This window comes from Barbus barbus (assembly GCF_936440315.1).
Source record: "Barbus barbus genome assembly, chromosome: 49".
NCBI classification, from domain to species: domain Eukaryota; kingdom Metazoa; phylum Chordata; class Actinopteri; order Cypriniformes; family Cyprinidae; genus Barbus; species Barbus barbus.
Genome location: NC_136727.1, coordinates 753,897 through 776,198, shown reverse-complemented (window position 1 = coordinate 776,198; position 22,302 = coordinate 753,897). Strand labels below are relative to the sequence as shown.

Genomic DNA, 22,302 nt, shown 5'->3' with positions numbered 1-22,302 from the left:
AATGACCTATTATACCGTTCATTTTATAATTTAATGTAGTATTACATTTAAAAAAAAGAAGAAAATATTGCATATGTTTTAATATACAAACACTAAACTAGTAACGCAGCACTTATTTTTATATTATTTTGAGAGCTATTTTCCTGAATAAAAAGTGCCTTATACACTGTAAAACAATAAATAATTTGAGCCGACTTAAAATTTTAAGGCAACCAGCTTCAGCAGATTTGTGAGTTTTCTCATAATGTTTTATTTGCGTTTTATGAGCCAACAGGAGCGGACCGGGCGATGACGTCACCGGCGCGCGTCCAGCAGGGGGCGTCGCGAGTCCCGCATTGTTTGGATCAGCTGCGCGTGGATGTGAAACCCCACCCAATGAGGAAGAACGATCCGCCCGCGAGCAGCAGCAGACCCGGACCGAACCGCACCATGATCGCGCTCTTCAACAAGCTGCTGGACTGGTTCAAGGCGCTCTTCTGGAAGGAGGAGATGGAGCTGACGCTCGTCGGCCTGCAGTACTCGGGGAAAACCACCTTCGTCAACGTGATCGCGGTAATCAAGCTCGCTTCATCACAGGCCTCGCGCCGCGCCGCTGATTACAGACAGAGCGTCGGAACTAACGCGATGTGTCCGATCAGAAACAATAGATCAGATACAGTGTCAGATCAGCATTAGATGTATCATCTACAGAACAATCAGATCAGATACAGTGTGTCCGATTCAGCGTCATTATATCAGATAAACATCTTCAGGTACAATGTGTCACATACAGAAAACAGATCAGACGCAGTGTCAGATTCAGCATCAGATTCAGCTCGATCACGTATACTGCGCTGTAAGATCAGATAGAAGAGATCAGACACAATATAGTGCATACAGCAACATCAGACACATTGTGTCAGATGTGGAATCATCAGTGTAACAGCATCATCAGATCCAGAGTGAAGATCAGATACAATGTGTCAGATTCAACATCAGACTAGATATAGAATATACAACAACAGACACAATCTGTCAGATTCAGCTTCATCAGATACGATATAGAAGACTCGATGTGTCACATTCAGATTTAATGTGTCAGTTTTACTGGATAATCAGATCGTATCACAAACATAATGATCAGATCAGACACCATGTGTCCGATTCGACATCATTAAAAACAATGAATCCGATACATGTGTGCATCATTAGATCAGATACAAAAAAGAAAATTCAACTTTATTAGATATAATGTGTCATATACATCATTATTAAATCAGATACAGTGTTTTACATGTACAGATACAGCATCAGACTCAATATAGAAGATACATCACATCAGACACAAACCGTCACATTAAAGTATTATTACATTTATTCATCTAGCCGACACAATGTATTACACAGTATCATCAAATCAGACGCAATGTATCACATTTAGCATCATTACATCAGATACGGCATTATCAGACACAAAATATCATAGACAGCATTATTGAACTTTTTTGTATTATCAGACACAGTGTATCATAAACACTCTTATCAGATGTGATGCAGTGTATCAGACTGTTGTGGAGATCCTGTTCAGCATCTGATCGACTTGACAGCTGTCAATCAAAAACAAGAGTTGATCAGCTGACCCTGTTTCTCAGCCAATCAGCATCTGGCATTCTGTCTAATCATGTGGTCTGCCTGAACGGTGTTTATGTATTCAACAGCCACGACACACACACACACACACACACACACTCGCTCAGGAAGGTCGTCAGTGCATAAATGCAGGCGTTTAGTGGCAGTAAATCACATCAGCACCTGCTGTGGAGCTGCAGGGAGGTCTGCTCTGTGGTCAAGCAGATTGGATTCAGATGCTTGTCTGTGTGTGTGTCTGCAGTCGGGTCAGTTCAGCGAGGACATGATTCCTACGGTCGGCTTCAACATGCGCAAGATCACCAAGGGAAACGTCACCATCAAGGTCAGGAGATCACTCTCTGTTGAGCTCAATCAAATAACACTGCAGAGCAAAACATAAACATCACTTGAAATATTCATGTTTTACATGCATTTACCTAAACAATTGCATTTAACTATTATTTTTCAATAAAAAAATGTGTTTTTTTTTAAATAAGAAAAAAGTAAAAAAAATAATTGCATAAATTGTGAGCCCAAAAAAATCACACATCTACACATATTTTAGTGTTGACTGTATTTTACTAAAGTAAATGTAAGAAAAATAATCAAAATGTAATTTGCAATTAATTTATGGGAATTATAAGTTTATCAATAACTATAAACATTTGAACCTAAATCAGCCAGCTCCTAAAAAAAGACATATTTTTATGTATTTAAAATAGATATATATTTTTTATTTTCATGCTTATTTAGTAGTTATTATTAGAAAATAGCAGTCACAGCAGTTTAAAATTGTAATCAGACGTTTCAAATGTCAATTTTCATAAATTGCAAAAGTTGCAATTGCAAATTTCACAGAAAAACACATAAAAAATAAATAGTGAAAATATTGCTTTATCTGCAACCATCTTGCCTGTTAAAATGAAAAACAAAATGTATCAAATTAAAAAATATATGATATAAAAAATCATATTAAAATTATTTAAATTCTATTTTCTTTAATAGTTATTGCTAGAAAATCAGACCAGTGTTTTAAATGTAATTAGCAAAAAAAAAGCCAATTTCATATAAAATTGTAAAATAAAATAGCTTTGTTTAATAAGTTGTGCAATAATAAGGCTATATAATACTGAGTTTCTGCTTGTTGGCATGTGCTCTACACTGTACTGTGATGAATGAATGAATGAATGAATGATTGGGTGTGTGTTTGTTGTAGTTGTGGGACATCGGCGGGCAGCCGCGCTTCAGGAGCATGTGGGAGCGATACTGTCGCGGCGTCAGCGCTATAGTGTGAGTATATTCATAATCTCAGGTACGTCATGATGTCACGTGTTCGTAACAGATCGCACGCGTGTGTCGTTCAGGTACATGGTTGATGCGGCCGATCCGGAGAAGATCGAGGCGTCCAAGAACGAGCTGCACAACCTGTTAGACAAACCGCAGCTGCAGGGGATCCCAGTGAGTCTGACCTGATCTTCATCTGAGGACTTCATGTGTTTAGATCAGGTTTAATAAAGTTGTTTCATCTCTATGTGGTTATTCGATCATAAAAGTGTCCGTATTTCCTCAGGTTCTGGTTTTGGGCAATAAGCGAGATCTTCCTGGATCTCTGGATGAGAAGGAGCTCATCGAGAGAATGTGAGTTCATCCGTAACAGCTCACAACTAAATACAAAGTATCTAAAATGATTGCGATCTGAAGACTGGAAATGCTTGTTAAATCATGTGATCTACAGGAACCTGTCGGCCATCCAGGACAGAGAGATCTGCTGTTACTCCATCTCCTGTAAGGAGAAGGACAACATCGGTGAGACGTTAATGATACTGCATTAAAAATACAGTTTTACACCAAATATGTGTCCCTGCAGCACAAAAGCAGTCATGAGTAACACAGGTATATCTGCAGCAATAGACAACAATACATTGTATGGATCAAAATTATACATTTCTCTTTTATGACAAAAATCATTAGGATATTAAGATCATGTTCCATGAAGATATTTAGTAAATTTCCTACCGTAAATATATCAAAACTTCATTTTTGATTAGTAATATGCATTGCTAAGAACTTCATTTGAACAACTTTAAAGGAGATTTTCTCAATATTTAGATTTTTTTGCTCCCTCAGATTCCAGATTTTCTAATAGTTGTATCTCAGACAAATATTGTCCGATCATAACAAACCATACATCAATGGAAAGATTCAGCTTCAGATGATGTATACATCTCAGTTTCCAAAAATTGACCCTTTTGTGGTCCTGGGTCACATATATCAGATTAAAATGTTGAATTATTTAACACTTCTATTAAGTATTTTATGTTTATATGCTCCTTATTATGCTCTTTCTTCAGCATTTTTGTTACTTTCTGACACTTACAGCAGTGTTTTGCTGTGACAAAAACCTTTCGGTAACAGAATTCTAACACTTTATTTTAATGTGTCATAATACAGAGTAATCAACTAATTAAGTACGTAGTAGTAGCCGCTGTACTTACATGAGACAAAATGTGCTTAACATGTAACGAAGTTATGGAGCAGCCTGTAATTAGTTAGTAATTATGTAGATGTAATAGACAGCTGCTGTTACACATATGAGTCTGTTACACAGCTACTAGCACACTTAAGTACAATAGATACACTTTATTTTAAGTAGCTTATGTCTGTGTACTTACATTTATAATTACATCATTGTATAAAGTCTGCAACACATTTGTAACAATCTCTTGGTCTGTGTAACAGATTCGGTCTGTAACGTGTAACATTAGCTGCCTATTACATCTACATAATTACAAACTGTAATTACAGGCTGTTCCATAACTTCGTTACATGGGAAGCAATGTTCCTCTAATTTATTTTCTTGCTGAGCAAAACGTTTCTCTATTGGGGGACATTTCTGTCTCCTGAGCAAAAGCATGCTTTATCCCAGACCTGTACAGCACGCACAAATAAAGTGTGTAATTCTTAACTTGAATGTGCTGTTTATATTTGATTTGACCCTTGATGTATGTTTTAGGTTGCATGAGAACACATTTACAGTATAATACACTGCCTTTCAAACGTTTGGGATCAGTTTCTTCTGCTCATCAAGGCTGTATCTATTTACTGAGTATTATTTCACAAAATAATATTGTGAAATATTATTATATACTTTAAAATATAATTTCTGTGAAGCAAAGCTGAATTTTCAGTGTCACATGATCCTTCAGAAATCATTCTAATATACTGATTTATAATCAATGTTGGAAAAGGTTGTGCTGCTTAATATTTTTTGGGGCCTGTGATAATTTTCAGGATTCTTTGAGAAAAAAGAACAGTGTTTATTCAAAATAGAAATTTTGTGTTGCAATATACAGTACTATTCAAAAGTGTGGGGGTCACTCAATTTATTCTATATTATTTATAATTTTTTTAATTAATACTTTTATTCAGCAAGGTTGTGTTAAATGGATAAAAAGTGATAGTAAAGACTTCTAATGTTAGAAAATATTAATATTTTTAATTAATGCTGTTCTTTATATACCTTTTTATTAGCCTAATCAAAGAATCAAAGAAAAAAGGTTCCAAAAAATATGAAGCAGCACAACAGTTTCAACATTGATAATAAATCAGTATATTATTATGATTTCTGAAGACTGGAGGAATGATGCTGAAAATACAGCTGTGATCACAGAAATAAATTACAGTTTAAAGTATATTAAAATAGGAAACCAATATTAGAAATTGCAATAAGATTTCACAATATTGCTGTTTTTTCTGTATTTTTGATCGAATAAATACAGCCTTGATGAGAAGAGACTCCCTTAAAAATCAAGGTCAATCATTTATTAGGTTTATAATATAGGCCGAACAGTGTAATATCAAAACAACTGAAGCATTTAAACTGAGATCTGTAAGTTTAACATTAAAAACAAAAAACGTGAACATGTGACTTCTGTGTGTGATGTCTCATGAGTTTTGTTCTGTGCCCATCCTCCGTTATTTCCAGCACTTACTCAAGCCACTCTTCTTTAATACATGAGGATGTTTTATTTCACGTCATTGCGTTTGCGTTGTCTCTGGATTGGAGCTATTTCATCCGCGACCATTGAAGTATTCGGTTTCTACATCCTTCTCTTTCTATGAAACCTGTCTATAGCGGTTTACCCGAGCATTGCAATTCTTTCATTTTTACTAGAATACAATCAAATGGCTTTCCCAACTCATTTTTGCGTGCGCAGCTTAGAGGGAACATTGATGGTACAACAGCTGCTTCTTAACTAGGTGATTACTCTATTATGGACACCTTCAAATAAAGTGTTACCAAATGTAAATAACTATTTTTAAATGCATAAAATTTATGATTCCAGTTGAAGTTTTTTTTATTAGCTAGTAAACTAGTAAAACTACACATTCGGAACAGTTATAGTTTTAAGCAGGGTATTCGTAGTTAGTTAGTATGCTACACTTGCGAGTACATGCTACTAACAAAGTGTATCATAAATGAAAAATTATTACTAAATTTTTTTATTATTATTAAATTAAACAATTGCACATAGCAGCTAACTTAATTCACGTGATGTGTGTACCACTAGGCATCTTTGGTTTTCTCTTTTTGTGTCATTTAAATGGTAAATGTTCCTTTTTATCGTTTGAGTCACTTATCAAAAGTTGCTAAATGTTGCCAAATAAATAAAAAAAAAAGCTCAATTTGTTGCTAGGTGCTTTTGGAAGAAAAAGTTGCTAGGGTAGTCTGAAAAGTTGCTAAATTTAGCAATAAAATGGCTAAGTTGGCAACACTGTCAGGTTCAGGTTGCTGCATACTGAATAAATGCATATGTGGGCGGGTCATATGTTAATGAGCTCATGGTCATGTGTTCCAGACATCACACTACAGTGGCTGATCCAGCACTCGCGGACCCGGCGGAGCTGAGGAGGCGGAGCTAGCGTCTGATTGGAGGAACTGCATCATGTGATCAACTGCATTTTAGGCGCTCTTGATTTCGTTCTAAACAAACAAACATCCGCCCCTCCCTCTGTTCTTATAAACTAATCCACATCATTTACATCGTTGATTTTTACTTTTACTTCAATGTGCTTTTTTTTACGGTTCGTCATGAAGTCACATGACGTGCTTCGCTCGCGCGCGTCGTTCTGCGTGTTTGCTCGGAGACGGGATTGAACCTCGACTCGACGCCCACTGCATCTGTCAGAACCAGCGCTCTGTGGTCACGTGATTTTGGCCGTTTGCGCCGGCATCTTATTTTAGCATTTCAACGTTGTGAGAACATTCCACATGCTCTCTGATCGTTCACTGCGAGATTTCATTGATATACACTATTGTTTTGCGTTTAGCAAAATATTACATGTTAGTATTATTAGCCTGTTAGCTTGACCCGGTGCTGGTGATGTTTCTACGAACGTGACATCATCCCGTGAGCATCAAGGTCACATGGTTTGCGTTAATATTGTAGCATTACGAAATCTTTTTATCTGAAAGCTCATGAATCATTTTGAAGAGTTTAACATGTCCAAATGAAGGTTTTATATGTTTCTTTTGAGTCGCCGTGACTATAGCGTTGCATTGTTGACGTGGGTGGGTTGTCATGGCAACCGTTCCAGTCGCTTAATTGTTTTTAGGAAAGTCAGTCTGCGAGCGCTTGCAGAACAACTTCAGTGTTTTATTTGATTCTCGACAGGACACGACGACAAACGTTGATCTGTCTCGGTCAGACCCACAGATCGTTGCGCTAATAAAACAGCAGAGATGCGGCAAATGTTGCACGAATCTCCTGCTGAAGTCCAGTGTTGTTTCTGAACGCTGGTCCTATCGGGAGACATGAAGATCTTGGGATTTTTATCGCTTTGATTATTTTGTTTACAGCCTGTTTCTTTTTTGTCACACATGTGGATGTTTTTGGCCTAAATCATAACGGTTTATAAACGCGTCGGTAGATTATACATATGTAAATTGACATTTCAGTTGTTTTTGCCATGTTTTTACTCATGTTTTTTCACAGTGTTTTTCAACTGGATTATGTAAATAGCAACTTAAACCAAATGAGATCTCCCTCCTGAGCGTTACGATGTTTGTCTTAGTGTGATTAGCGTCCTATGATAATAATAATAATAATAATCCCGCTCATATCACAGCAATCTGAACAAATGGATTGTGTGTGTGTGTGCGAGAGAGAGTGTGTGAGCGATGGTGTTTGTGTGCACAGATGCCGTCATGTAGACTAGAATAATATTTACTTTATAAATGCCGAAGGTTTACTCTGTTGATTTTTCGCAACTGTTAATCACTTTATATTCATCCTCACTAATGTTTGGTTGTCATGAGTTCATAGTCTACACTAGAGTGAACGACGCAATGCGACTGATTGGCGGTAATCAACACTTACGAAGTTATGTTACAGAGTCAACTTTGATGTTACGAAGTTCCTGTTATGACACTGGTTACAATGATAACCATAGTTACAAAAGGTATTTTTACTACAATACAACTGTCATTGAAAAGTGACGCAAACAGATTTGTTGACAATAGCAGTTATTTACGAAGTCAACTTTTAGTTATGCAGCAAAGTTGTGAACTTGCAACATAGACATCATTAGTATTATGAAGCTGATTTCGACAAATTAATTTGCATAATTTCATAATTCACAGTAAAGTGAATTTAGTCACGTAAGATCAAGTTCGTAAATGCCTTTGTTGAAGTTGACATTGCTAAAGTAATTTATGAAGTCAGTCTAATGAAGTTGACTTTTAACAACATTTACAAAGTCATCCTTATGAAGTTATGTTCGTAATTGACTTTGTTAGCAATTGAATTGCTCAACTTTGTTAGGTTCTTTGTCAAAGTCTGCTTCATACCAATCACTTACGAAGTCAACCTAATGAAGTCTTTTTCGAGGTCAGCCTAGTTGTGCACAACTTGGTTGCGTAACATCGAGTTCATAAATTACTTGGTTGAAAATGATGTCGGGCTGATTGTCACTTTGTCGCGTTGCGTTACTTGTTTCAACGCTGATCGCAGAACGCTTGTATTTCTGCTGCTGTTGGAGCTCATGTTCACTCCTGTCGTCAGTTCATCATGGAGATGAGCTCATCGTCTTCTGCATGTGTGTTGATTTAATTATTTTTTATGTCTAATTACATGTGGCCATAATGTTTGTTTTGGTATTTTAATTGTTTGTAGCAGTGTCGCGCTCTTTTGTTTGCTGGGGAATCATGTGATTTTCCCCCCTGCATGAATCATTATGGGATGGAGCTGGTTGCCATAGTTACTGTATAATCAGCGTGTGATTGGACCGAGCTCGATGATGACCCCCCCCCTCCCCCTCTTTATATGGATCAGACAGTAACTTTTTAAAGCAGTCACATAACAGATGTTTCTGTACCAGACTCGATCAGTTCAGTTGTTCCTTTGGGATCTTTCTATTCTCTCGTACTCGCGGTGATAACTGTACATGTTGTTCTTGTTATTTACAGATTATTTAAAGATGAAATTAAATGATTTCCCTCTCAGAACCACGGTTTCTTCTTTCTTTAAGTCGATGTGGTTTTGATTTTAGGTCCAATTCAGTGAAACTGGCAAAAATGTACTTCATGAAATTCTTTTTCAAATAAAAGAGAAAATGTTGACTTTTTAAGGAACTGTATTAGGGAAATAAAACATACGAAGAGTTTAATTTGGTGGTTTTGATCTAAATGAGAAAAGTAGCATTCAGATCATTCTGTATTTCTGCATTATATAGCATGTACTGTGCCCCATGTTCAATTTTCTGTACTTATGGAATACTTAATGATATAGAATTATATAGTATCCCACAATGCATTGTGCTCAACTTGCCTTAGTAGTAAAACAGTAGTAAAATATGCTGTGTGCACTAAACAGAGAGCAGTATGTCTTTAACTTCACCAGCAGAGGGCAGTATAGACATACAAATGCTTCTGATTAATTATTAAATAAAATGAAATGATCTTTAGCACAGTTTATTCTCTGAAGATTAACTTTGTTTACTTATTGACTGTCTAAAGTTTCACCAGTGAAATGCTGACTAAAAATCAACATTGATTCAATATTTGTCTTTTTAACACTGAAAAGCATTGAATTATCAACATTGATCCGATATTATTTAGCATTTAATTTTCAACCTCAACCAAAATGATGATTCTGATGTAATTTCAACATTGAATCAATGTCACCTTTCTATCTGGGGTGGAGAAAAAAATTATTTTATGTTAAATTAAGAAGGCAATCAATTTGTCCCTAAATACATGTTTATATTAATTGATTTTAGATTGAAATAACACAATATCAGAGATCTGACCCTCAGCAACCGCTCTGGAGACTAACGGCTGATCGGCGTCTTTCGCGCTCTTTTTGTTTAAAAGTACACACAAACGCTCCCGCCTTCTGTTGGTTTTAGCGGGTTAACGGGGTTCATGCGGACATTCCGTCAGACCACTCGCTGCTGTTGGTTTTGGACTCTGTCTCTGTTATTCAGCCGGTAGGATGTGAGACGGTCAGAGGTCAGTGTTGTCATGGAGACGGTGGCAGAGCGCGGGCTAACGAGCGGATGTCCAGCGGGACGCGGCGCTGCTGACGGTCGGTTCCGCCGAGCCCGCGGTGATCTGGAGCGGCTCTGAGAGGGTTTCCACGGCGATCTCACAGGAGCTTCCACCTCCTTCAGCGGAACAAAACAAACAGTGTCAGAGAGCCGTCAACACACACAACTCTTAAATGAATATATAATGAACACACACTGGCTTTCACACAGCTTATTTTTACTCTACAGTATACTGTGCTGTTCCCATGTCATTAAAATACGTGTTTATATGTTGAGCGCGGTCCCACAGTGCTGTTTTCTGTCAAATCAGTATTTTTACGATGCCGATTGTCATTCATGACAGAATAATCCTCTCTGAGGGACACTGTGTGGAACAAACCCGTCCACAGAAGTCCGTTAAATGTGACAAAACCTCCTTTTGTGAACATCTGGGGACGGCTTCGTTTGCGAAATCGATTCATAAATGATGTGTTGTTGTTTTAAAGCACAGTTTAAGTTAGTTGTAGTCGTAATTACACCCCTGATAGCACACGTACATCACGGAGACGTCTATTGGACTTCTGCAAGACGTATTTTTTAGGGTGTTTGCTCATCTGTTATATGTCTAGGACGTCACCTATCAGATGTCAAATAGACGTCTATTAGATGTCTTTAAGATGTTTATGGTTTAGAATGTATACTGACCTCTTACAGACTTCTGTCAGATGTTTGTACACAGCAGATGTTTTTCAGATCAAGTGATCTTTAACAGACATCTTGCAGACGTACATGTGCTATCTGGGACGTTTATCGGCGTGTGTGTTTTCATTTGGCGTAGCAACAATACGCTGCTCGAACACTTTGATTCGCTTATTGATATAATAATCGTAAAGGTGTGGGTTTATGGTTTAGAGAAAAAACTCAACAGAATTTAGTTATTTGAAAAAGACACCTGGGGTTGGGAACAGCTTCAAATGTAAAATCGATTCAAGTTTGAGTAAGTTTGTAGTAGCCTAATAATTTTGAACCAAATAATTTTAAAATGAATCAAAATGAAACACTAAAAAATGAAATATTTTATTTGTTTACCTGCATGTCAAGTGACCGTTAACCAACAAACTTTGAACATGCAACTTCATTATTATTTACAATATTTATTTTAAAATCTCAGGGATACTTCAAATATAAATATATTAGGTGAAAGAGGATCAGATGACAAAAAATTTCTGATCAAGTAAACTTCCAAGTCATGTTTATATGTAGCTGAATATTATCGGGTATAATGGCACAACTTTTTAAGGCTATTCCGTCACCCCTTGTGTTCTAAGGTTTGTTTCCACACGACAAACTTCAAAAGACCCTTCTCCAAAAATCAGCTACAGAAACTTCTTTTTAAAAACCTCCCTGACTGTGTAGAACACACTCTTGACCTCATTCTGTACGGTTCATGACAGCGCAGAGCGTTTAATCCACCCCAGATTACTTGTTACCCCATTCTTCCCGTGGAACAACCCCTCCGTGTTACCCACATCAACGCGAGGGTCCCGTCTCCACGACAACCGGCGATCCGAGAGAATGTCATGTCTGATTCTGGTCTGCTGCTGTTTGGAGTCTGAATGCCGAAAGCTGGCGTGTGACAGTCGCGTAGCAACCGCTCAGGGGCCGCTATTGATATTCAGCGCGGGGGCCGCGGCTCGGGAACAATACGGCCCTTATGGGCCCCCACGACTCCTCCTGAGAATCTACTGTAGGAGGAAAATCACTTCAGAACGGCCAAGAGACAGCAGTTCAACTGTGTGTCCAATTCTTTCACACAGACAGGTCACATAAGTACAAATCCTTTAAACGTTTGTGTGCGTAAAACAGAGTTTATACAAAGTTTGTGACATATTCAAACTCTTTTAAACTTTTATTGGCTGCAACAAAGTACAAAAACAAAAGAAATACAAAATATTTGATGCTAATAATATGTTCAGCTACATTGGTTCACTTTACTATTATAATCATTACTATCTAACGTGTTAAAGTTGCAAAGTTTTTTCAGTATTTTCTCATAGTTCATAGAGTCGTTTGTCTCTGCTGAGAGTTTGTAAACGGGCATAAGTCGTTTAATTCCAGCAGAGTATCAGACAGTCTTTGATATGTGAGACAGACTCAATAAAACAAAACTTTACCATAAAGGTTGATCCGAAAAGATGATTTATGCTTTTCCAAACCATACTTTCATTTTTAAACACTGACAATTTAAAGATAGAAATTAATTAAGAGCATAAAAATACAATGTTTTCAAGTTTGCCACAACTGTCCATCCAGCAGTACAATTTTTACGGATAAACAAAATATTAGTTATTAATTCCAAAGAAATACAATAAAGTTCACAATTTGTATTTCTGTAATGTAGAAGTGATGGATCTATAAAGAAAATGGACTTACAGACTGAAATACAGCAACTAATTGAGGATTTTAAATCACTAAACATGATCAAGAGAAAACAAGATTGTGATTGGATGTAGACAAAGGAACAGGAAATTGCATTTCTGCGTTTAACTCTCCTCATCCAGCGGTGAGTGACGGCATGATCATTCTGTCGTTTATAACACTTTTATTATATTTAGAATTTAATAAAATATTGTGGTATTTTAATTTATTAACACATTTTTTGTGTTCTGCATACAAAAACAAAACAAGTTTGGAACATTTAAATGATAACAGAATGATCATTTTTGTGTGAACTGTCCCTTTAAGAGTGTTAGCCATGGACGATATTTCATTCACAGTTTTAACGGACACTGATGCCGACGTTCCGAGATCAACACGGCGTTCCGATGATCAGCTCAGCTGGACCATCCTTCACTTTATCGAAGAACACCGCGGGCGATGTTCCAGACACGACCTTCAGCTTCTCCTCCTGGACAGAGACGGGCGAGGACAGGGACGAGGAGACAGCCGTAGCGTTAGTGGATGAAGACGAAGACGTCGTCGTCAACAAAGGATCCGGAAGACACTCATCGCAACAGCAGCAGCAGCAGTCCATGAACGCTTGGCCGAGAGAGCGACAGATGCAGAGCAACAGGATGGGCGTCGCTCCTGCCCGCACGAACAACAGGAACTGGCCAATCAGAGCAAGGAGAGCCCGCGTGGCCACGCCCACCTCCACACCCGCGTAAGCCAGAACGAAGTTCCAGACGTTTTCCGGCAAACTGCAAACGGCGTAAACGGATGCCAGCACCACCACCGTGCGGGTCAGCTGACGCTCTCGCTGCTGCTTCTTCTTCGGAGACGAAGATGCAGAAGACGACGAAGAAGATGGACGAATGCTCTTGGCGTTTTCGTCCGCAACGTGTCGCGTGAGCAGCTGACATGCGCCGGTGAACAGCAGTGGCAAGCAAAAGAAACATCCGAAGGTCCACCACATTCTGGCCTCATGGTACGTCAGCACCAGCGAGTACAGTGTCTCCGGCAGTGTCACAGACGGCTGCTGACAGCACGAGTCCACCGGCAGGCCCGTCCGTGGAGACACTTCCTGCTCCAGACGCCACATCAGCAGCTCTGGAGCGGCCAGAACCAGAGACCCCACCCAGATCACCGACAGCTTGGCCAGGATGGACTGACAGGACTCCACCAGCCGCGGCCGGGGCTGAACGCTGGTCACCGCGTGGAAGCGGTCGATGCTGAGCGCACACAGAGTGAACGTGGTCACGCCGAGAGACGTCACCTGAAACACACATTAACAAACACTTGTCAGCAACATACACACTGATGGGAAATTGCGTTTCTGTGTTTAACTCTCCTCATCCAGCCGTGGTTACAATGGTTGCTTTGACCAAATCTGTATTGTTAAAAGCACTATATAAATAAAGGTGACTTGACTTGCCACGAAATCACACGACCTGCCGTTAAATATGGTAATACATTTTTTTCCCATTTACCAAACAATGGTGATACCATGTGTTTTGGATCTCTCTACTATGCTGACATGTTTTTTTTAGACATTTACCACCATGGTGATACCACTCCTTTTTGGATGTCTACCATGGGAATGCCATGTTTTGGAACATCTACAATGGTAGAACCACATTTATGGGGACATTTACCATGGTTATACCATGTACAATGGTAAAACCATATTATGTTTACATTTACCATGGTGATACAATGTTTTTTGGATCTCTACTATACTATATGTTTTTTTTAGACATTTACCATGGTGATACCACTCCTTTTTTGTCTACTATGGTGATGACATTTACCAAATTTTGGGGGACATTTACCATGGTAATACCATGTTTTATGGACATGTACAATGGTGATACCATGTTTTTGAACATCTACACTGGTAAAACCACATTTTTGGGGACGTTTTCCTTGGTTATACCATGTTTTATGGACATGTACAATGGTAAAAGTTTTTTTTTTTTTTTTTTTTACATTTACCATGGTGACAACATGTTTTTGGATCTCTACTAAACTTACATGTTTTTTTTAGACATTTACCATGGTGATACCACTTCTCTTTGGATGTCTACTATGGTAATGCCATCTTTTTGAACAATAGTAAAACCACATTTCTGTGGACATTTACTATGGTTATATCATGTTTTTTGGAAATCTACTACATCTACAGTACTATGTTCATACCATGTTTTTGGACATCTACCAATAGTAATACCATGATTTTGGATACCGAGATTATGTTTTTTGAATATATACAACGGTGATACTCTGTTTTTGGACACATATCTACTTATATATGTTTTTTTGAGCATATACTATGTAGTACCAAGGTATTCTTTGAAATACATTGGAAAACTAAGTACCATGGTATATGAATATGCAATCATTCAATACTATGGTATATATATTAAAGTACCACAATTTTACCATTTTACGCCATCCCTAGTCAGTAAGTGTGATATAAATAAGGGTTGATGTTCCCAAGTGACAGTGCATATTAAACAGAATGTACATTTGATTTGCATCTAATCTAATATGTTAATTTACTACCGTATAATAAAATGTTTTAGGGCCACAGAAGTGGGTCAACAGACAGGCAAACACTCTCCGCAGACAATCCTGCCAATAAGACACACTCTAACCACTCATTCAACACGCTAATAAGCCCAATTAGTGCCGCTAATTACCCGGAGATCTCATTTACATGACAATCAGGAGAGCTGGTGCTGTAAAGAGGAGGCTGGAAAATGAACTCAAGAAACTACCCACAATGCCACACACCGACTCTGATTGATTACGATGGCTATTTTTCTTACAATTTGATATTAAGTGTGGGAAAAATTATTTAGTCTGTTCACTTAAAAAAAGTACTCTGTATTAGCATGTTTCTTAGACATGGCACCATGGTAATCTGGTTTTTGATAGCTAATGTTCTCAGAATGTTCTGGCAAGGTTCTCTCAAAGTTATGAACAACTGTTCATAGTTCTTCCAGTAACTTTATCTGGTCTTTAATAATGCTCTCGAAATGTTAGCATAAAAAGGTCTAAACCCAGCTAACAAATATGCTGTATGAATGTTTTGCTAATGTTACCGTAAAGCTTTATTTCTGAATGTTCTCGGAACAAACCGCCAATGTTTGATTGGTTAAATGATTGGTTATTCAAACATTCTATTTTATCATTTAACATTGTGGGAACGTTACATCTAAATATTCCCTGAACATTCTGAAACAAGTAGTAAAAACATTATACAAACGTCCAACAAATACATTAATATATATTTTTTCCTGAAACGTTTTGGTTGGCTGTTCTTTTAACATTTTAATACTTGTTTCAGAAAGTTCAGAGAACATTGAAAACTAACGTTCCCGCAATATTTGTTAAATGGAATGTTCCCTTAACGTTTGAATAACCAAGAAAAATTACTTTTGAACTTTCAGAGAACATTTAGGAAGTTTTTATAAATTAACAGGAATGTTAGCAGAACGTTCTTACAACATATTCTTGAATTACAGAAACTTTATTACTTCGAGACGGATAGATGAAACTTTATTTTCTAGAATGTTCTCTCAAAGTTATGAAAAACAATCATAGCAACGTCATCTGGTGTTTAATAATGTTCTCAAAACGTTAACGTAGGAAGTTTTGCTAATGTTCCCATTATGGATTCTTCCTAAATGTTCTCAGAGTGGTCAAACCATCCAGTTTTTAAATGTTTAAAAAAATAAGTTTTTTTTTGGTTATTCAGACGTTTTATTTTACCATTTGACAAACATTATGGGAACGTTACTTCTGAATGTTCGCTGAATGCTGGACGTTTGTACATTTTTAAATGTTCGGCTACTAGCTGCTTGTTTCAGAACATTCAAAAGTAACGTTCCCATAATGTTTGTCAAATGAAATGTTTCTTTAATGTTTGTATAACCAAGAAATAAAACACGTTTTAAACATTTAAAAAGCGACATTTGCGGGACATCTAAGAACGTTTTGCTAAAGTTCCTAAAACATTCTTGTTAGGTAAGTAGACAGACAGATATGTGTATGTTAGACATCTGTGACCCTGCAGCACAAAAGCAGTCATGAGTAACACAGATATATTTGTAGCAATAGCCAACAATACATTGTATGGATCAAAATGATACATTTCTCTTTTATGACAAAAATCATTAGGATATTAAGATCATGTTACATGAAGATATTTAGTAAATTTCCTACCGTAAATATATCAAAACTTCATTTTTGATTAGTAATATGCATTGCTAAGAACTTCATTTGAACAACTTTAAAGGAGATTTTCTCAATATTTAGATTTTTTTGCTCCCTCAGATTCCAGATTTTCTAATAGTTGTATCTCAGACAAATATTGTCCTATCATAACAAACCATACATCAATGGAAAGATCATTTATTCAGCTTCAGATGATGTAAATCTAAATTTCCAAAAATTGACTCCGGGGTCACACACAGACTGAACAGACTGCCTGATTGGTTGCCTAATTAATGGACTGATTGGTGATTTGATTGGTCACACACCTCCACATATGGCACTATCCTGCAGGACAGATCTCCCATCAGTCTCCTCTTGGTCAGCTCGTTGAAGATGACCACCGGCAGGCAGAAGAACAGCACCATGAAGTCCCAGAACGCCAGGCTGGCCAGCGCGCAGTTCCAGGTGTTCTTCAGGTAATAGTTGTGCCACACGATACACATGAGCGCCAGATTACCCACAATTCCCACGGAGAACACGATGAGCGCGAGCAGCATGACTGCGTACGCGCTGTACGACTCCTCCGTGAGCGGGAACAGCGGGTTATGGACGCGTAGCGACCCGTTGAACGCTCGCGGCGTGGTGAAGAACGCGTCGGGGTCGGGATGCGGTCGCGGGGTTCGATGCGCGTTCCGCTCGCGCTGCTGCTTGTGTTTGGAGCCGCGCGGAACTCTCGGCGCGCGTGCGTCTTCATCATCACTGCGATGCGCCGCGGAGGTGTTCAGCTCCAGCGCTGAGGAGGAGGATGATGATGGTGATGACTGCATCAGGCTCGTCTTCATCTCCGCCGCGCGTTTATCCGCCTGAACCGATCCGGCGAACACAATCAGAGCGAATAAAACGCGCAGCATCATCGCGACGCTCTGCTGGACGGATCTGGTGTGCTGAGGATGAGCGAGAGCTCCAGTCTGATCATCTCAGCTAGTTCTGCTCCTCTAGTTTCTCATCCAGCTGTCCAGTCAACTCCTAAAGAGCGCCAGGATCAAATCCGCCCTCTTGTGGATAAACTACACTATTCACTTGCAGAAAACTGGAAAGTTTCTGGAAATGTTGCCATGTGACGCTACCTCCCTGCTGAAAAACAAAAGGAACCATCGCAGAAATTATAATGGTTTCCTATAAATACCATTACAAACCATCAACTTTTAATCCTTTTAAAACCATTAAAAATGGTTCTCTGTAGTGTGTTTTGGGACATATTCCATTGGTTTTAACAAGCCACCAATAGAAGGCGACCAACAGGAACATTAGTTTCCAAAACCAGTGCAGTTCCCAGTAAAACCATTACAGACTCTGATGGGGTTTTTTTTTGTTTGTTTGTTTTTGTCAAGGGCTGTCAAGTCTTTCCACATAATTACACCTTTTTCTAAATTTTAAAGGTCCCATGGCATGAAAATGTCACTTTATGACGTTTTTTAACATTAATATGACTTAATATTAGTTGTACTTTCTCTTAATAATGACTTACTCCTAAAAAAATTAAAAATGCATGCACGAGCGGCGGCGCGCTAGCGACATCTGCTGGTCAAAGCCATGCAGCAACACCGCAAACATTGCTTGTTCTGTAATCTAAAGCTATATAATCCATCATTAAATAACGATTTCACATAAATTATCTGCATGTAGTCTTGTTAATTTGTAGCACTTACCAAGTTACTCTGCCAGATAGTTACAGCTTCAAACATTCCAGACAAATATTTCAGTTAAGAAATACAGGCATTTTATGAGGAAATGAAAGCCATTACGCATATAAACTTAATTTATAGATGTCTATTTCATTGATCTATTAGTTTTATTAGCTGTCCCTTTCATGCTTCATACAGTAAGCCATCTCATTTCAAAAGCACTAAGCATCATTGTGCGTTACCACGGCAACCGCTTGGTCTTCAGCATCCCACACCGCTTCTTGCAGGACATGTGAACGTGAAAAATGCTTAACGTGGCTTGAAGTACAAGGACAGATTGAACCAAATTCAGTACATAACTTAATGATCATGCATGCTGTATATACAGGCATTCAGGTGGACCCAAAATATGAATGCAATGCAAAACAGCAAGAGGAGATTGGGCTACTGTATAAATATTGTGGGCTTATGCATGTGATGCATGAAAGTGACAGCTAATAAAACTAACAAATCATCGAAATGAACATCTATTCGTTAAGTTTATATGTGTAATGGCTTTCATTTCTTCATAAAATGCGTGTGATTATTGTTGGAATATATTCCACTATATCTGAAGCCATGAACTTCATTGTCTGGCAGAGTAACAAAAGACTACATGCAGATAATTTATCTGAAATCGTTATTTAATGATCGATTATATAGCTTTAGATTACAGAACAAGCAATGTTTGCGGTGTTCCTGCATGGCTTTGACCAGCAGATGTCGCTAGCGTGCACTGCGCATGCGCGGAGTAATTTTTTTTTTTTTTTTTTTTTTTTTTTTTTAAGGAGCAAGTCATTATTATGAGAAAGTATCTCATTATTATGATTTACAGAATTATATTTTTTCTTAAGGTGGCGGGAACGGGCTTCCATAAGTATGTACCCGTTATGGGAAAAAAGCTGCCTAAAGGGTCTGAAAGTTTCTAAGTATTGTTGTAAAGTCGCACTCGTGTGTGTGAGACGCGGAGCTGATGGCAGCGGCCGGTGGATATTGTTGCGGTCCGCTCAGGTAAAGTCTATGTGTGGGAGACACTCACCGTATCCAGACACAATATTTTAAACTAACCATTCGGAGACGTCCTGCTGTAGCCGCTGAGTTGCAACTTCTTCATCCGGTGCTTCTCCATCAGGATCAGATTCTGGGTCAAACTGAAAAGCTTGAATAGTCTACGAGCCATTACCATACATCCACTGTCATCATTAGCGCGTGGTCCCGTGGCCGCAAGCTGCAGGACACACCCACCCTCCAGCTTGCCCCTATAAAAGCATCCAAAAAACAGCATGTCATGGGAGCTTTAAGTTTTATAAAAAGTCTGAAATTACACAAATGGATATTGTGTATTGATGAAACATGGCACAAATTTTCTTATTTTTGAGCTTTTAAGTCAAGCTAAAGTTATTATAGTGAACTCTTCTCTCTCTCTCTCTCTTCACTCTTATGTGGTGAACTTCACTCTTCTCTAGAGTTAGAATGATTATTAAACCTTTAGTTATATTTCTTGTTATATTTATCTTTATAGCTGTGGGTTTTTTATGTTCATCCAATATCATTTTGTAAGTTACTTCTCTTTATGTTATGAAGATGTTTTCTTCAGACTCTTTGAACTGCTCAAAAGAGAAAATATAACTTAATTAGTGTTTTCTGCTAGCTAAATTTCACCTAAATAAACAAATGTAGTTGATCTAGACGAGTTCATGGAAACTATCTAAAGTTCTGTTAATCCTAAAGCAGTGAAAACTGCATCTCTATTCATCCTGTGTGTTCTCTTAATGTGTAGCTTCATTACACACACACACACACACACACACAAATGGTGTGTGTTAACCTGGCAACACATTTGTATCTGTATACTTTTTTTTTTTTTTTTTATACTTTTCTTTTCACTGTTTTGCTTTTATAACTGTATTGACTCAATGGTTCAATTGTACTGTTAAATTTTTTTTTGGGGGGGGGTCACAAATAAAGACTTGTGATATGCACTCCGAAGTTTCGATCTAAATCAAAAGATTTGTAAGACATTCGTTCATCTTCAGAACAGAAATGAAGATATTATTGATGAAATCTGAGAGCTCTCTGATCCTCCAGACAGCAAGGGTCCTTCCACGCCTGGTTTATGAGCAGAGCAAATGCATCAGTAACTTCATAAATGCATAATTAAAATAATGACTAGTATGTCTCGAATAGACTGATTTTTCCTCCATCTGTTTTTGTCATTGAATATCTTTGTTCAGCTGCTGTTGTTTTTGTCATTTATTCACTTTATGCCTCAAGCTTGTTGTCAGACCAGACAGACAGAAACAGGTTAGATTCCTTCATAAAGTGAACAACTCTTCCTGCAGACGTCTTCCTGCTCGCATTTTAGCAACATGGAAAGAAACATCTACATGATGAAATCTCAAAGTACAGATATCATATTTCAGAATCAGAATGAGCTTTATTGGTCAGGTATGTTTGCACATACGAGGAATGTGTTGTAGTGACAGAAGCTCCACAGTGCAACAGAAAGACAGGACACAGATAATAAAAGAATAACATACAAATAGGCAATGCACAAAGCAGCAAAAACACAATATATAATATAGACAACTATGTATGTATTTGATTATAAATACTCTTTGTGTTTGTTACATGAAAAGTAATTGTGACAAGCTACATTAAATAATGACTTATGTTCATTTATGAACGTATAGCTGTATGAGCAGCAGTTTCACTTTCACTTTCTGCCAGAATTAAAGCAGATCTGTGTTCAGTGTTTAGAAGCAGAAACATTCTCTCGTGAAGTGTTTTTGGTTTATGTTCACTTGACTTCTGAAAACTTCTATATGTAGAGATAAAAATGATTCAACATTTAATAGCATTCTTTCAATCATTCAGATGATTGAGTTCAGTCTGTAAACCAAAGACTGTCTTATTTCTATCACATATGAGCAGTGTTGGGCTCGTTACTCAAATTTAATATATTACGCAGTTACTCTTTTAAAAGCTACTATTATTACTTTACTTATTACTCCCAGCTAACAGTAATTAGTTACATTACTTTTCCATTACACCCCCCAAAAAATAGTAATTTTATCATTTTTGTAGCTTGTGAATCCATGAAAGTTACAGGTAAATGAAGAGTACAACTGGCTCAATCTGATGACGAGCCACACTTTTTAAACTTCTGTTATTTAATAAAGCAGCAACGCAGTAAAATCTCCAACATGGCAAACAAACATGCTGGCAGAAGGAAAAAGAGGCCAACAAGTACCAGCACACTTAATCTGCTGATGAAATAAGTTTATACAGTAGTATACAATGTATGGCAACAACAATTAATGGAGGTGGTCTTTGAATGTTTCACTGAAGTAATGACCTGAAAAACTTTTATAGTAGACAAATAAAACAGTATAGGCTGTTTTTAAAGAAGTAACTTATGCTCACCACGCTTGCATTTATTTGATCCAAAGTACAGCAAAACAGTAACATTTTTAAATATTTTTACTATTTAAAATAAATGTTTTCTATTTGAATATATTTTAAAATGTAATTTATTCCAGTCATAAAAGCTGAATTTTTACATCATTATTCCAGTCTTCAGTGTCACATGATCCTTTAGAAATAATTCTAATATTATGATTTGCTGCTCAAAAAAACTGTATTATTATTATTATTATTATTATTATTATTATTATTATGTTGAAAACAGCCAAGTCTAATTTTTTCATGTTTACTTGATGAATAGAAAGTTCAAAAGAGCAGCATTTATCTGAAATAGAAATCTTTTCTAATTAATGTC

At 37.5% G+C, this 22,302-nt stretch overlaps 2 protein-coding genes across 3 annotated transcripts; one reads left to right on the top strand and one right to left on the bottom strand.

The window, feature by feature from the left end:
* Positions 1 to 321: 321 nt before the first annotated feature.
* Positions 322 to 9,274, top strand: arl8a (ADP-ribosylation factor-like 8A; the record flags this gene model as incomplete). 2 transcript variants are annotated; one of them, XM_079412830.1, is made up of 7 exons in its annotated part: positions 322 to 552; positions 1,871 to 1,951; positions 2,825 to 2,898; positions 2,973 to 3,066; positions 3,179 to 3,246; positions 3,344 to 3,414; positions 6,468 to 9,274. In XM_079412830.1, exons 1-7 carry the CDS (start codon positions 376 to 378, stop codon positions 6,515 to 6,517), a joined length of 615 nt encoding a protein of 204 aa, XP_079268956.1. In that variant the 5' UTR covers positions 322 to 375. The 2 variants fall into 2 exon arrangements, with proteins under 2 accessions (XP_079268956.1, XP_079268957.1); XM_079412831.1 differs by lacking the exons at positions 3,179 to 3,246; positions 6,468 to 9,274 and having other exon boundaries at positions 367 to 552; positions 3,344 to 3,397.
* A 2,745-nt stretch (positions 9,275 to 12,019) lies between these two features.
* Positions 12,020 to 18,155, bottom strand: LOC306867801 (G-protein coupled receptor 37-like 1). Its single transcript, XM_079413689.1, has 2 exons — positions 17,124 to 18,155; positions 12,020 to 13,852 (listed from the first exon to the last, which is right to left on the bottom strand). Exons 1-2 carry the CDS (start codon positions 17,709 to 17,711, stop codon positions 12,947 to 12,949), a joined length of 1,494 nt encoding a protein of 497 aa, XP_079269815.1. The 5' UTR covers positions 17,712 to 18,155; the 3' UTR covers positions 12,020 to 12,946.
* Positions 18,156 to 22,302: the final 4,147 nt, after the last annotated feature.

What these genes read in the sequence shown, in the direction of transcription:
- LOC306867801 (XM_079413689.1), bottom strand. Translation starts at nt 17,711, where the DNA reads ATGATGCTGCGCGTTTTATTCGCTCTGATTGTGTTCGCCGGATCGGTT. An exon ending in GGATAGTGCCATATGTGGAG is followed by an intron (nt 13,853 to 17,123) that starts GTGTGTGACCAA and finishes TGTGTGTTTCAG; the next exon opens with GTGACGTCTCTCGGCGTGAC.